This window comes from Paramormyrops kingsleyae, chromosome 5 (genome assembly GCF_048594095.1).
Source record: "Paramormyrops kingsleyae isolate MSU_618 chromosome 5, PKINGS_0.4, whole genome shotgun sequence".
Taxonomy (NCBI): domain Eukaryota; kingdom Metazoa; phylum Chordata; class Actinopteri; order Osteoglossiformes; family Mormyridae; genus Paramormyrops; species Paramormyrops kingsleyae.
The window spans coordinates 38,861,633-38,878,687 of NC_132801.1; the positions used below are offsets into that span (position 1 = coordinate 38,861,633).

At 40.2% G+C, this 17,055-nt stretch overlaps 1 protein-coding gene across 3 annotated transcripts; it reads left to right on the forward strand.

Annotated features, from left to right (window-relative positions):
* Positions 1-661: 661 nt before the first annotated feature.
* On the forward strand, positions 662-16,027 carry LOC111833120 (transforming growth factor beta-1-induced transcript 1 protein-like). 3 transcript variants are annotated; one of them, XM_023791067.2, is made up of 12 exons: positions 662-913; positions 3,092-3,142; positions 3,447-3,625; positions 3,938-3,999; positions 4,410-4,540; positions 5,597-5,723; positions 7,396-7,480; positions 9,812-9,997; positions 10,752-10,925; positions 11,057-11,138; positions 11,285-11,433; positions 13,881-16,027. In XM_023791067.2, the coding sequence occupies exons 1-12, from the start codon at positions 901-903 to the stop codon at positions 14,145-14,147; spliced, it is 1,506 nt and encodes a 501-aa protein (XP_023646835.1). In that variant the 5' UTR covers positions 662-900; the 3' UTR covers positions 14,148-16,027. The 3 variants fall into 3 exon arrangements, with proteins under 3 accessions (XP_023646835.1, XP_023646836.1, XP_023646838.1); XM_023791068.2 differs by lacking the exon at positions 3,092-3,142 and having other exon boundaries at positions 663-913; XM_023791070.2 differs by lacking the exon at positions 662-913 and having other exon boundaries at positions 3,092-3,184.
* The last annotated feature ends 1,028 nt before the right edge of the window (positions 16,028-17,055 follow it).

Below are 17,055 nucleotides of genomic sequence, written 5' to 3' on the forward strand. Positions count from 1 at the left end.
TAACTAAAGTAACAAAGCAGTGTTGATAGATTACTGATTTTACAGTTAGTATCCTTGGTCTTGATGACCATATATCTCAGACAAAAAGTATTATTTTATGTCTTAATGCATAGTAAAACATTCATATTGCTTTCTATTTGTGTATGTCTGTGAGTTTATATTAATTCTAGGTATGTTCTTTAATTTCAGTATCGATATCAATTTTCGCAACTCTTATTCAACAATGGAATATTATTTTTATTCCTGATGGCTTTTCCATTAAAAAAATACCAAGGCCAGTACTTTCAGACCATACACATTTTGAATTTATTTGGCTATAGTTTGTATGCATGAAATTAAAAACAAGTCATGTATGCCAAACTCACACTGAAATTCCTGAGAAATGCACAACTTGACCTCAAATGTTCCTCCTTTAAAATACAATAGTATTAAAACAGCAGACAGTATTTGCTTAAAGATGACAGGAGGGGATATATGATTCATATGAATGGTTTACCATAAGCCAACCCACAACCTCTGGCCGCTTCATATATGTACGAGTTAGGAGTTCAGAGCAATTCTTTTAATTTTCTATCCCAAATATGGTTTAGGAATGTATGTGGTGACGTCACCCGGCTGGGAAACGGAGGACTGGGATGGACAGAGAGGGAGGGGGAGGTAACCGCAGTAATTACAACGCCTTCCCCGCTTTGTGGTGCTGCTTAGGAAAAGAAAGAATACGCCCTTTTCATATCAGAAGTTGGCGGATACCGCTATTTTAAAATCACACGGGAGCAACTCTGTCAAGCGTCTCTGCGCTATATTTTAGAACTTGCTAAAAGCATTAAGTAATAATCATTGATGTCGTTGTACGCCTTTTCATACATCGGGAAGAATACAGTGTAAAATTAAGGAGAATCCATGGATGATTTAGGTACGTACCATACGTTTTCTGACATGTAGTGTGAATCTTTGAATGCCAGTTTGAATTAACGGGATCTTAATGCCAATGAAACCGAAAAGGAAAAGGGGTGGAGTACCACTGCGATGAAAAAGTAAAAATCGGACTCCTTTGGAAAAAAAAAAGTTTGTTTCACCTTGTGTAGGCTAATTGAAGCATATCAAAGAAGTCGTTCTTGATTTAAAATGAACCCAAAGTGATTGAGAAATAAAATCCGACTTCTTTTTATGAAGCATGAGTGTCTTTATGTGGAGATAGGGGCACACTCCGTCTGGTACCTCGAATTTTCTAATGGAGGAAATGTTAGTCTTTCCTGACTTGCGGTCTTCATGTTCACATAACAATGCGGGAAAAACGTACGTTTCAAAAGTCAAGCAGTTCACAGTTTGATACTTATTTTAGAGACATTACAGTCCCTGATGGTCTTCCAATGCCATTTCGGTTACACAGTTTTATGTTTATTAGAGGCTGGTATAACGGTCTTGTCAGGTTTCAGGTATGTATGTTGATGGTGTAATGTTTTGGATTTATTCATGAGAATGACATTTATTATACAAATAATACATATACAGTTTTGTTTTGGCAAGTTTTTTAGTCATTTGGTTCAACAAGCTTAAAATGTAAAGAAAAAAAGACACGCAACGTATGGTAAGCTTCAGGGCACCTACCCAACAACGTCAACGTTTAACACGTTTTAAAAAGAACGATATAAAGCATACATGTATATGTATGACAAACGATGGCAGTCTGTTTTCAATCCTAAATCGAAGGCCACCACCGAGTGCTCTCACACTGAGGCAGAGAAGGAGAGTTTGATTTCTTTCCATTTTGATGTTTGTATATGTGAGCAGAAGCGAGAAGATACGATGTGAATCAATTTCTGTTGTCCGATGAAGTGTAAACATTTCCGTATGCAATTTTGGTTGTGCTTCTGTTAGAGTATGAGGCCAAGTAAAACATTTTTGAGGCAACTCTAAATATGGTCAGAGATCCCTTAGAGAGTGTTTCAGCGCCTTATATGAGCAGCACGTTTCTGCTTCTCTGAGCTCGTGATTCTAAACCCATGAATCATGCAGATGCTCGTGGTGCAACATCTGTGCAAAGCTGCACAAGACAAACTATGCGTGTTACTCATGTTTGCGCACTAATATATTTTTGACGCTGAAGGTTAAATGCAGGAAAGCTCATGTTATTCGTGGTTTCATAAAACGTAATATACGAACAACCAAAATAAGCAAAACCTTAATAGCATTTATGTAAGAATACCTTTCTACAAATGTACAAACTACGACCAAGACATGAAAATGGCAATGGAACATTTCTGAACACTTCCTTATGGTTTCTGGGAAAGGTCTGTATCATCATGTGGTAAAGACAACTAGGGACATAAGAAACATGACAAGTGGTTACTATCAGCTGCCAACCAGTCCATCTTTCCTCCGCAGCTATACTGACCAGCCAAAATTGGCTGGAGAGAAGAGATAGAGTATAACTGTCAGACCATGGCCAGCCCTGGGTATTCAGGCGCTCTAGGCTCCAGAGCAGCATAAAACTAATTTTGTCAGTTCATTTATTTTAAATGCGTTTTAGTACCATAGGGCAGCTGCTGACTAGATAGGAGACGTCTCTTTCATAAGAAAAGCACTGAAATACTAAAACTACTGTAAATAACTGTAATGTCATGGATGCAACCAGAGGTATTTCTTCTGATTTTTTTCACTCGCTCTTTTGCGTCCCCTAACCAAATGGCGCCCTAGGCGATCATCTGTGTTGCTTGAATGGCAGGCCAGCCCTGTGTCAGACAATGCCTATATGTTGCTTAGAGATAATATTTGTTACCCCATAGACTGAAAAACATTTTTAACTTCTGCTTGAATCTGTGAATTTCACTGTAAGTGTAATTTGTGGTTTATTTATAAATCCTATGTTATTACTTAACAGAAAAGTATTCAGGCACTCACCTGTAATGATTTCACCTTGCACTGCAACTGGCCAGTCTGTTTCCCATTTTGTGTTTTTTAAAATTATTATAATTTTTTAAAGTAACATATTTCTCAGTGTCCTTTGCTCTACAATTGGCTGGCTGGCTGGCGGGCTCTCTTGCTCCAGGATTGGTCACTGTGTCTGTCTGTCTCGCCTGTCTCCCTATAGGAGTGCCTGACCTGCCTTACTCCCCTCTCAGTCCTCGTATTGTTGTGTTTGGTACGTAACTGTGCTTGTGAGAATTTCTGCCTCTCTCCGTCTGTGAGTATATAATAAATGTACAGCTATTCCTTGATCTGTCTCTATATAGTTTTCCTTTTTACAGCCATTGTATCTGACTGACTAGCTTGCTCTGGGTTTGACTGCTTTCCTATACCGAGTGCCTTTGCTGCCAAGCTTCTCGTAGTGACAATATCAGTAGACTGTAGTATGTATACTTACGCTGGACTTCATACCCACTTACTTTTAGCATTCAGAGTCGGTGTTAATCCTCTGCATCTCCTTTGCCCTTCTCTTTCTGAAGATGCACTCCTTGCTGATTTGGAGAGCTCCACCTCTCCTCTGGCCAGGCGTCCTGTACTCCTCACATCCGACCCCCCTTCAGTGCCTGGTGACATTATTGATACTTCTATCCCAGCCTCCTCTGGCAGCCGGGACCCCATGCAGTCTCGACCACCACCCCCTGCCTATACTCCTCAACAGGTGAGCCAACCAGTACGGTACCATGAATAGGACATAGAATAGAATAGATTGGAATAGAATAGAATAGAATAGCCACTTTTATTGTCATTCAGAAATACACCGGTTAGTGCACAACAGAATGAAATCATTTCATTGCATTTTATGCTCACCATAGGCCTGGCAGAGTGTGTAATATAAATATATATATATAAATAGAATATAAGTGTAATGTAATACAAACACGTAATACAAACAGAGTGTTAAAAGGCTATGATCAGTCCAGTTTATAGGTCAGGTTTCCATCCTCCTATTGATGTCTTTCTCTCTCTTTAGACTGTATCTGCTGCAATGAAGTCCAATGCTTCCCCGAATACAGATACAGACAAACTCTATAGGTAAAACTAATATCTGTTTCTTCATGTCTTCACCTTAATTTGCAGTATAGCCATTCGCATTTTAGTTTAAGTGCTTAGCTGAAGGTCAGGGCTCTAAAGCAGGAATGACAGCCTCACTATTGCAAATCTATGTCTGTAATGGCTATGCAGTAATGGCTAGAGCTGCAATTCTGTCAGTACACTCAATAAGAAGCCATAGTGTAGTCCTTATGTGGGTGCAAGTTAATTAGCCAGGGTATATAGCACATTGGTGTAGATACTTCTGCCAGTTGATAGCTGCAGTTTTCTTCTGGTTTGGACTCAGCTTGTTTGTGAAGCTCCTGAAGTCTTTTCATGTTCTTTTAGCATTGAATACTGTTCAAGGACAGTACAGTATTGGAGCTCCCTCACGCTCCCTGTTACTCTTCCAGTACAGTGTGCAAGCCACGCTCCCCCCGCTCGCCAGACCCCCCGCCCACCTCCTCTTCAGTATTAGGGGGCGGCCTTAGTGAACTGGACCATTTACTCCAGGAACTCAATGCCACTCAGTTTAACATCACAGGTAAGTACCTGTAGTGACCATTATCTATGTAAGGAAGTCTATGTGAGAATGCTATGTTTTTTTTTAACAGTTCTGGATTATCAATGTCTTTATGTCACAGGTGTTGTAGGGAAATGAAACTAGCAAAGTTGGTAATCAACTATGCAGGGTTTGTAACTTGTGAAAATAAGGGTCATTACTGCAGCATGGGGATGGTGAAGGGATAGATTAAAGATATACACTTACATCTTAGACCTATATCTACTGCATCATCGAACTCCTTCCTTGAAAAAAAAGTTTGTTTCACCTTGTGTAGGCTAATTGAAGCATATCAAAGAAGTTATCCTTGATTGATGGGGACTTAACTGGTATTAACTATCTGACAAAGAATACAGATGAACTGTGAACTAGGATATGGGATTCTAAGAACTAGGACTGAGCAGACAGACCCTATATCAACAACTGAAGCTAAAAGTTCAACTGGCAAGGCTGCATGAGTTACACTAGGTAGCCACCTCCATTTTCTCAGGAAAACCCAAAACAAAACTAAACCCCAACAAGTCTCTCTGCTCTCATTATATAGCACCCTAAACCCAGTACTTCTGAGTTGGGGCAAAGGCACAGAGATGCTAGCTTTGATTTGGTTGTAGTCATAACAGAATCAGATGATTCAGGTCTATAAGATTCTAATGGGTCTGGATGCCGTTCAGCCAAATGACTATTTCAATATTAGTCTAAATACTAGAACTCGTGGCCATAAGTGGAAATTAGCGGGAGAACATTTTAAAACAAATTTGAGGAAGCACTTCTTTACACAGCGTGTAGTCAGAGTATGGAATAGTCTTCCTGCTATTGTAGTGGAAGCTAAAACCATGGGTTCCTTTAAATCAGAGCTAGATAAGATTTTAACAACTCTGAGCTATTAGCTAAGTTCTCCCCAAACGAGCTTGATGGGCCGAATGGCCTCCTCTCGTTTGTAAATTTCTTATGTTCTTATGTTCTTAGTGTTTTGTTTCATGTTTGTTTTTATGAGACATTAAAAGCATCTCTAAATCTGTCTTGTTTTCTTCATGACAGATGAAATCCTTGCTCAATTCCCAAGCACTAAAAAACCTGAGGGAGAAAAGCTGAAGGAAATCCAGGATTCCAGAGGTCACAATGAGCTGGGCAAAGACAAGGCCGTGCCCTCTGCCTCCATTACTGGGTACTGCAGCTGCAATTAATGCTCCCTGTCTGCATATTTCTCATACCTTCCCGAAACTATACACTATACATGTGTGTATGAGTGTCTGTGGCTGAAGGTTTTATCATTGAGTGTGTTTATGAGTTGCCCTGAAAAACAAGTTCCAGAAGTCCAAAGTTATAATATCATTCATTTTATAGCCAATCTATAGGCACTATCACACCACTGGAACTTTTTTCTGGAACCAGAACCTTTTTCCAGAACCAGGGACTTTTGTCATCTTCACACCCAGTCGTGGTTCCTTAGAAGCAGTTCCAGAACCTTTTTTAGTACCTGCTTCAGACTCTGTTCATTCAAAAACTAACTGCTTGTGAGTCACTTGCAGTGATAGTTTGCTGATTGATTGACCACAAGTACCGGCACTAACTTGGAAGTTACGCCAAAGTGCAAAAAAAGAGATGTGGCAGAGCAAAAATTGAGCAGATGGAATTATTTTGTACTCCAATGCATTAATTAATGCATTAATTAATAATTTGCTTGCGTTTCCATATTTCTGCACTGGAAAATTCAATATACTAATTACATTTGTGTAATATTGCCAGTGCTGGTAGTGAAACTTGCCAGCACTTATTAGTGGGATAGCGTTAAATTGTTGTTATATTCTTTTGAAAACGAAAGATCGATCTGCTGGCCAAATTTAAAAAGGATCATGAACATGTTGTGGGTCAGATAACTAAAAATATGAATAAAAGGCTGTGTCCTGTTTTGATTGTGATCAATCCCCCCAATATTTAAATAACTAAAAAATCTACTTGTTTATCCTCCATTTTTTTTGCATGGCAGTGTAGTTTCTTATGAAATTACGTGTGAAGTTTAAACTAAGAACTTTTTGCATCTCCCATGTTTATATAGCATAAAGGTCCCAGTTTCTTTTGTCTGGTGTGAAAGCGTCACAAAGAAGTGGTCAGGTGCTACAACAGTTCCAGTTCAAGACAGCCCAGGTTCCAGAGCTTTAGTGTGAAAGCACCTATTACCACCTCGACATAATTCTGTAGTTCTTAAGCTTGGTCTGCTGTTTATCATTTTCCATTCCTTTCAGTGCTACTTTTCTGAGGTAATTTACTTCATTTAGAATAGACTGGCATCTCACTCAGGGTGTCCCCTATCTTGTGCCCTGAGCTTTTTGGAATATGCCCAAAACTCACTGAATAAGTGACTAAGGAAAATGGGATAGATGGATGGTTATCCTGCTGGGTTCATATACCTGAAATCCAAAGTCCCTCTCTGTACAGCCTGTTTTTGTGTGTGTGTGTTTATGTACCTTCTTGGCTCATTCGAGTCATGACTTAGTCTGTCCTTGACCCAATGGAAGCTTTGGATTACGGAGAATTGTGAAATCCGTTTAAGTGACAGAGGAAAATCGTCATTCAGTGAAGTGTTGTGGTGGCATAGTTGATGACAGTCGTAGTGCTGCTTCCCTTTTTACTCACTCATGTGACGTGTGCTTTGGGGATTCTGTCATGGTTGTGTATAATACCCTTGATCTAGCTGTGAGTCAGTGTGCTCTGTTCTTACACATTCCTCTGCAGTATACAGTTTGGTTTGCTCAGGTTCCCGGTCTGTGTTGGCGGTACGGTGATGTTCAGTGTGTCGGTGAGAGCCTTAACCATGAGCCCTTCCCTCTCTGTTCCAGACCAGTCAAGCCTTCAGCCACTTCGGCCACTTTAGAGCTGGACAAACTCATGGCCTCCTTATCTGACTTCAGAGTACAGAGCTCAGTAAGCGTCTGTCACACTCACTGCTCTTCAAGTTGTTTCTCTATATTAATTATTAGTGCTTTATTCACATGAACATGTTCATTTGTCTCTCTTCCCTTTCCTTGTTTCTGTCACATCCAGTGGTTTGTAATTGGACTCCCAATAACAAACTCCTTATCTCACCTTCTGCCTGCCCCAGTCTGTGTCTCCTATAGTGATGGGATACACAAAAGTTTTTCCATCGATAGCATTTTAGTTTGTGTCACCCCTACAGCCCTGACCATGGTAAATAGGTAGAAGATAGATGGATAGGTAGATGGATGATTGTAGTGTATCACTGTTTTCCGTTACATTTTCACTGACATATATGAATGATGACAAAATGGTGACAATTTAATTAACCCAATGTCTAAAATTTCATGAAATATACAAAAAGGTTTATATTTAGGTTGGTGTAGGGACTGAATGTAGACATAGTGTGTTTAAAAACCAACACCTGCAAGGTCTGATCTAGGTCTGATGTAGGTTTATTTTCACACACTGAGCTTTTTGGCATTAGCTATCTCAAAATCAGCATCAATAATTAAGTATTACTATTCAAGATTACCTTGAGAAATTCCACAAACACCCTTTTCCTACCAGGCATAACTTCTATCACTAACAGCCTGTTTTTTTTTACCATGTAACTCATAGAGCAAACATTTAGATCATACAAAGAAACAGTAGGTCGAGTCTTCACTTTCTGAATGCTTGAATCATTGGATAATTTTTTTACAAGCACTCTGCACTGTTCTCTTGGTACTTGGTAATCCATCCATCCATCCATCCATCCATCCTCTAACCACTTATTGAGTATAATGATTAGTAGGGCTGAACGATTTGGGGAAAATATCTAATCGCGATTTTTCTGACAGATATTGCGATTACGATTTGATTTACAATATTTTTTATAATACAGGATTCAGTTCAATATTCAGTGTGCTATAGATATAAAACACAAGGAGCAGCATAAATCTACAAACATAAACGTAAATCTATCACAAACATAAATCTATCACAAAAGCTGTGATAGTGTTAACTTAAATAAAGTGATAATAAAAACAATTCCAGTAAAAAGAAAAACAAGAGAGATCTTGCCGCTAAGGCTGCTTGGACTCCTAATAACACTAGAACCTCCGTTTCCCACGTCAATGAACAGCAGTGAATCTAACACCCTTATCCAAAAATCCGTAATGTTCATAACTGCTCTGCTGCTCTGTCCTGAAATTGTAAAGCTGAAAACACAATATTTTTTATAAATTGTTGAATAAATATAAGTAGTTTATTGGTGATTTCATGTTAGTCATGTTAGTTCTGTTTTTTAACAGTTGTGTAAAGTACTGTTATTGTTTATGCAAATCAACTTAGGTGAAACAAAAAATTTTCAGGGTTGCAAACTCACACATCTGACGTGAAACTCACTTTAAGATTCTCATGTAAGAAATCTGACACTCGATTTCAGACTCTCATGCAAGAAATCTTCGACCAAATGTATAATATATAATTCCATTATAATCTAAAACTGGCTACATCAAAAGTGTTGGGGTAGTTTGCAAATCCCACAAAATATTTACAAGGTAATAAAACTCTTACATACTGTACATGTAAATTATTCTAATGTGATGGCCCATTAACAAAAACAAAAGTTATGCTGAAGTATGTCACTGCTGGTTCACTTCACTTAATTTACTTAAAAGCCACCAGCAGAATCAATATTTTTTGCATTGCAAATGTCATGTTTTCCTTAGCTTTCAAAGGTTTGCTGTTTGTGGGCGTATACACAATCGCAGGGCCACTTCTGATTGGTGCTCATTAATGGCACAAAAGGAGTACGGCACTTCAGATTAGTGAAGAATGAGTGTCACACAAGGAGGAGGACATGAATTTGTAAAACTACTATTACAACAGTTTTAAACCCTGTTTCAGGGTTGCTGTGTAATGTATATCCTAAATCGCAGTTTTTGCTAATCACACTGTTTCAAATCGCGACTTCGATTTGAAATCAATAAGCCGTTCAGCCCCAATGATTATGATATCTAAAAATATTAAATAAGTGTACCTCTTTAAACCACCTATAATACTTTGAAGGCTTTATTTGACTGCCAGAAGGGACTATTCTTGTTTAAGGTCTGCCACAATCAATCTCCCATCCTGTTTATCCACTGTTGAGGTCACCTTGACTGTGCTTCTATGTCCTCCATCTGTCCTGTGGTCACTTTTGTGTTTGTTTCCTCTTCTGTTTGTAACCTATTGTCACTTACTGAGACTGCCTTCTTTGGTGAATCTTACTTCAAACTCTTCCTGTCCCATCAGCCAGTGCCTCCCGCCAAGCAGCAGGTGGTGCCGACCCCACGGCAGCAAGCCATCCCTGCACCTTCCTCCTCAGGCGGCTCACTGGACAGCATGCTGGGGCTCCTCCAGTCAGACCTGAGCAGACAGGGGGTGCCAACATCCTCCAAGGGAAACTGCTCTGCCTGTCAGAAGCCAGTGGTGGGACAGGTAGATGAGCAGATGTTCTGCTTCTCTGTAGGGGGAACTGGAAACATCTAATAGATAACTACATGGGAGATAACAGCTGTCAATCGGCTGAATTCAGGTCTGGTCACCAAGTTGCTAGGAGTAGTGCATATAGAGTAATGTGTATAAGCCCATGAATGTGAATGTTCAATGAATGTAACAGTCGCTGTTTGTAAGTTCTCCACCTGCATCCATTGACTTATCTGTTGAAGCTCAGTTGTAAAAAAACACAGAATTTATATGTCCAAAACCATCTATGCATGGAAAAGGTTGTGTCTGGAGGAGACAACCGGCTACAGCTTTTGCCAACTTTATGTGAAGGTCTTCTCAAAGTTGGCATTCACGGTTCTTACTGTAACGTTAATGGAATGTTATTTCCACGTTTGACATTTTAGTAAAAGTTCTGTCAGTGTCAACACAATAACATTATTACCCAAACATCCTTTTTAACTCAATTAATTGTTGAAAATTTTGTTTTATAAAATACTGTTTTTATAAAAGTGATCTATGTTTTTACTGTGAATGCCCCATCCAACCTTAATCGCAGGACCTTTGAGGTGTAAAGTGAGAGTGTTACCTGCTGCTCTAACATGCCTTTTATTTGCTTTTATATTATAGTAGTAATTGTAGTAGTGGGTTAATGTTCTGGGAACATCAGGAAAAGTGGACACTTTGAATATTTCCACATTTTAATGCTTAGTGGGCCATAGCTGCTGTGTCCTGATTTCTCCATCAGGTGGTGACCGCCCTGGGTCGGGTGTGGCACCCGGAGCACTTTGTGTGCATGGAGTGTGAAATGGAGCTTGGGAGCCGCAATTTCTTTGAGAAGGATGGCAGGCCATACTGTGAAGCTGACTACTTTTCGCTCTACTCCCCACACTGCGCGCACTGCAGCAAGCCCATACTGAATGTGAGACACTTTGTGATCACTAGTGGGGGTGCATGCCTTTAAAATAATAATTTCACATATATTTTTTCATGTGCAAAATTAATTTTCAAGGGTAGAAATACAGTTAATCTATTTTTTCTTGCTTCCTGTAGAAAATGGTCACTGCCCTGGACAAGAACTGGCATCCAGAGTGTTTCTGTTGTGTGAAGTGTGGGGGCACCTTTGGAGATGAAGGTAAGAGCAGATCCTATCATGGCTGTATTATAATGAGGTCACCGGACAGGGCCACCCTTCCTAAGAAGCACTTCTGGATGATGCGACGTAGGTCTAAGTTTATGTTCCCTGTCTCTCTCACATTTCTGCTATATTAACCTCCTCAGGTTTCCATGACCGGGATGGACAGCAGTACTGCCAGCAGTGCTTCCTGTCCTTGTTTGCTTCCCGTTGCCAAGGCTGCGCCCAGCCAATACTGGAGAACTACATCTCTGCCCTCAACTCCCTGTGGCACCCACAGTGTTTTGTGTGCCGGGTGAGTCTCTCTGTGTCTTTGTGTCTATATAGATGACTTCCTTTTTGTGTGTGTGTACATGTACATTTGCATGTGTTTTCCCAGAGGTGGGCAGTTCAAGTCCAGAAAGTAAAATCCAGACAAAGATTTTGTTTCAACCAGCCAGTTAAGTATAAAGAGTCACAGTCACAGAGTACTCAACTGGCGGGTAAAAACAAAATCTTGGTCTGGATTTTTACTTTCTGGACCTGAACTATGTACTTTTGTATTTTCCTTAGTGTCTGTATGTACGTGTATATTTTTTTTGTGAGTGTGGTTGATCGTAGGGGTCAGCAAGTACAGGATTTCTATATCCATATCCGTTTAATCCACAGAATTATCTATGTCTGTATTTTGGAATGGGCAGGACTTAATGTTGGATGTGGCCGTGGTGTAATCCAGAAGTTTGAAATTTTGTGGATATTCCCATATGAAAAAATAATGTAAGAATACATATGACTCTTATTTGTTTTACATTGACAGTATGAGTTTAGTGTGTTGCACCAAGAATACATATACAATCCATACATATGAATGTGACCACCACATATGCTTGGACGTTATTACTATAATATGATATGCTGCGATATTTCAAGTGTTCCCAGCCTTTTGATGTTTGTGGAGCAGTCTACATTGGAGTTGGGGTGAGTTGGTGATTTCACACCAACTGCTTCCGATGTGAACAAAACGCATGAATGCGAGGGGTCGTAAAAAAAATGAAAATATAGTACTGTGCAAAAGTCTTAGCCAGTCATAGGAAATGTTTAAAACTATGTATCTGGGTGCTAAATGTATATTTGCGCAAAACAAAAAACCCAATTTAACATTAAAACACATGCAAATTAAGAGTAACACAACAAAAACTGACAAGAATTTCTTCTGTTCTCCAAAAAGTTACTGATATCTAGTTGGATGGCTAGATGAACACCCCTTCAGTTCCCAAACCACACCTCAGGGGCAGCCCAGCCATTCCATGTATTTGTTAAATTTCACAACCAATATACTTAATTAACTAAATTAGTGTTAACAAATCAGTGAGGTATCGACTAGCCAAAAAAAGTGTGGGTTTGGTTTGGGTTGTGGTCGAGTCAAAAAATGCATGGGTGTACTTGACAATCACCACAAATACTGGGTTGACTGTAGGAGAGGTTTTTAAATGGCTAAGCTGACATACTGTGACAGACATAATATCATAATTTTACACCAACATGAAGACGTTGAAGAACATGAAGATCATTTATGCATAATTTTCTTTGCCTGCCTAAGACTTTTGCACAGTACTGTGTGTAGTTAATTTTTGGAAATTAACCAGCCCCTCCACACAACCCTCAGTGTGTTCAGTGGGATACTGGCTACGCATCAGTAGCAGGGGTTGGGAACCCCTACTGTAGTGTTCCTCAACCCGGTCCTCGGGGACCCCTGAAAAGTCCATGTTCTTGCTCCCTCCCAGCTCCCAGATTGAGAAACACTGCCCACCATAATATAATGTCTGGATTGGTATGACGCTATGAAAAATGAGACACTGGCCAAGCTTACTTTAATCTCTTGTTTACGTTGCATAATGCACAATAGCTTCTCACTCATTCACCCTTGTTTGCATTTGAAATGCTAAATCTTGGTGATAGAAATGTTGGGGGGGGGGGGGGGGAGTGTGCTACAGTGTGCTTAAAATAACACTGCCCAGGCCTACGTCTAAGTGCAGCAAACCAGGATATGTCAATACACACGCAAAACAATATACAACAGAACAGAGATCACACATGTAATGCAGGTCAAACTAAAACGATCGCTCAGGGATGCCTGGAAGACTTTCTCCTTCTGATGCGCATGAGTGACTGGTGTCGGGCACAGACAATATAGTGCAGTTAATGATTATGTGGGAGAGACAGTACGTGTAGCAGGCCAATGAGCATCACTGCTTCCCTGAAATCCAGTGAGAACCTGGAAAGAAATGCTGAAAACAGACATGGATATTTATCAATAAGGATCAGATGATAATCAGCACTGGAAAACCCATTTGTAGCAGATACTCATTTCAGTCAGGTATTCAACTTTCCCCTAGGTGAGTGCGTTGTGTGTGCCTTTGTATGTATGCGTATGAGTCCTGTGTGTATTCAGTCTATCTGTACAGTATATGTTTCTGTGTTTCTATGTTCCTGTGTGTGTGGCTTTCTGTGTCTGTGTGTGTGGGCATGTATAACTTTGGTGTTAGATGTGCATTTATGTGTGTTTCTCTTATCGATGTACGGCCTCCCATGTCTGTCTGTGCATGTATGAGTCGCTCTGCGCTCTTACGGCTCCCCTCCAGGGCCAGCCGCCTGCTGGGGAACATTGATCTGGGCTGCAGCTTCTGCTACAGTGTCTCCCCGCTTTCCTAATGTCAGCTCCCCTGGTAAAGCCCCCCGCTCTGACAGCGCTGCTCTCCGCAGGAGTGCTATACCCCTTTTGTGAATGGCAGCTTCTTCGAGCACGAGGGCCAGCCGCTATGCGAAGCACACTACCACCAGTCGCGGGGCAGCGTCTGCCAGGCCTGTCAGCAGCCCATTCTGGGTCGCTGCGTCACTGCCATGGGGGCCAAGTTCCACCCCCACCACCTGGTCTGCCACTTCTGCCTGAAGCCTCTCAGCAAGGGCTGCTTCAAGGAGCAGGAGAGTAAGCCCTACTGCCACCCCTGCTTCCTCAAGCTCTTCGGGTAGGAGGTCTGGGCTGCTGTGGATCGCCGCGAGGGGACAGCTGTGGGAGTGGGAGCCAGTGCAAAGAAAGAGCAGATGACCATGTGAGCGAGAGAAATTGGAGACCATCCAGGGCGATGCTGCTGATGTTTCTGTAAAAGGCTGCCTTTACATCGTACTCTTAGCCTGCAGCCCTAGCACTCACCTGGGACCAGCCTGACTGTTTGGCACCAGGCGGTTTAGGGTAGGCTTAGGGAAGGGTAAATACTCTTCGGGTAATTTTTATATTCAGTAAGAAATAGTGCTTCCTCTGCTTTTCTTTTGCATTGACTTCCACTGTATTTGAATGTGGCGCGAGGGCCCTAGACGATTGGTGTGGTTCAGACCAGCATTATAAGTTTCAGTATTAATAAGAAAATTAGTAAGATTCCTGTAATCTAGATGGAGATAAGTATATCTTTGCTACCTATTCTTATGAAATACTGTAAAGCAAGAAATATTTTTGAAATTGCAGCTAAATATGTTATTCATTTGCGCTTTTTAGTATGTCAGAATATCCAAAGTGCACTTATTTGTTGTGTAAGAAGCATGGATTTATGTTGTTTGCAATAAAAAATAAGTAGGCCTGCACACTTTTTACGTGAGGAACGTATATGAATTACATCCAAAACTATTTCATAGGATGCTGTCTTTTCATTCACATCATCCATGTCCTGTAAGGACTGTTGTAGTCATTCTTTTTTCTGTCATATAATGTTTTAGATTATTATAGGTACAGTAAATGAAGTTAACCATCAACTAAGCATTTTTATGAACAAACCACATCAATAATGGACTTTGTTTAAAAGCTTTATGAACTTTTCTAGTAAAGGGGCATCTTCAGAACTCAGCATGGGACTCTGTCTTTAAAAAACGTTTTATTCACTTGTTTACTTATGTGATATTTGTTTACTGGTGAAATAATTAACTGGCTATGGAAACCTAAACAAATTCATACTAGCTACCTGTTATTTATTTAATATAATAAGAATGTTTATGATATGTTTTTGCGTCTTTTTCCATTTGAATGGGTTCACATTTTTAAAGTAAAGATAAAGTTAAAATGTGTGTGTTCTTTCATTTCAAAGCTTTAAACCCTTTATGTCTGTAGACAAACTTATACTCATGGTCTAAAGGACACCAGTCTGCATGGTGCTAAATTAGTAGAGATAAATGAGCCTATATGCCAAGCACATCATTACTCTGTTGCAGCTAAAGGGGCTAGAACAGAAACACATTAGAAACATGTGAAACGTGCAGCACAGGCAGAGGGAACGGTGTGAGAGGAGGATGCCGAATGTGACAATCACAAAACCTCAAAGTGCTACTTTGCCTTTGTGGTCAATCACTTCCAGCAGTAGATTTAGCGACAGTTACAGTCGTCTTTATTTTAAGCCATATTCTTTCAACATTTATTGTTTTACATTATGCTATATCACCATGCATTTTTTGATTATGCGTTTTTAAGGAACTGGCAGCTTAGGCAGACTGATATGTTTCCTGCTGCAGTAATTTTCCAGACTCCCTGTTTCCTGATATATCGCCATCTTGATGCAGTGCCAAAGACATTTTCAGGAAATATCCCATGTGGTTAGTGAAACATTGCTGTATATTATGTGTTTTTTATTTAAGATGTGAAATTTTACTTAAAATATATTGGACATGTTGTGATGCAGTTCATGATGTGGTGTACCAATGATGATAAATTTGTGTTAAAAGCCATATTTAAAGTCATACTGTTATTGATAATCAAAGATTTGTCAGTGATGATTTTATTACCCCTGAGTTATATGGTTTATATGATATGATACTGATAGTCTGTACGTGATGGCCAAAGATGATAAAATAAACAATTTTCTCTGCCATCATGCCTTGATCAGTACTTTTTTTCTGCGAAAGTCAAAGGATACATTATTGTTTGCAATTGAGGAAAAATCAATGCTTAGTATGTTTGAAAGCTGATGTCTAAAAATACTCGATGTACCAAAAATCCACACATGAAATATAAAGAAAACAGATGATGTCCATGCCACCGCAGCTATAGTTTCATTTTTATTAATCTAAACAATCTAAACGGAAATGCTGATCATGAAATTCACAATATATACACATACCTGTTACATAGAATTTATTTGGGACATATATACTTCTTTCGTCCACCCATCCAACCATTTTCTGAAACCGCTTGTCATTCAGGGTTGCAGGGTGTCTGGAGCCTATCCTAGGTGCAAGGCAGGGAACAACCCAGGACGGGGCGCCAACCCATTACTGGGCACAGACACACCAATCATTCACACAGGCACACCTATGGGCACGTTAGCAACTCCAGTTAGCCTAGCATGTTTTTGGACTGTGGGTGGAAACTGGAATACCTGGAGGAAACCCCAAGATGACATGGGGAAAACATGCAAACTCCACACACATGGAGCCACGGAGAAGATTCAAACCCTGGTCCTAGAGGGGTGAAGCAACAGTGCTATCCACTGTGGCACCGTGCTGCTCTGTATAGCCCTCTTATAAAAGGAAAATATAGAATATAGCATTTATCAATCAGACAGCTGTATGAAGTAGATCAGTAATAAAACAGCTTTTTTGTGGTGGTTTCCACTCAAAAGAACACCATAATGGAGTTTAAGGTCTTAGTGAAGTGTGGCAGTATGTTGTTGGAATTTGAATGTATAATAAGTGTTTCTGCAGCTGGTGCACTGGGAGACTGGCACTATGATTTTGGGTTTGTTGTGGTAGCCCTTTTCAGCCCCACTTCCTGTTTCCTGAGTCCTGGTTCCTGTTTCTGCTTTTCCAGCCCACTGCAGTGTGTTGTACAAAGGTCTCAGTGGGTGGTGGGCAGAAGACCTGGCATTATGGATGGATGGCACAGTTTGGGGTACCCTGT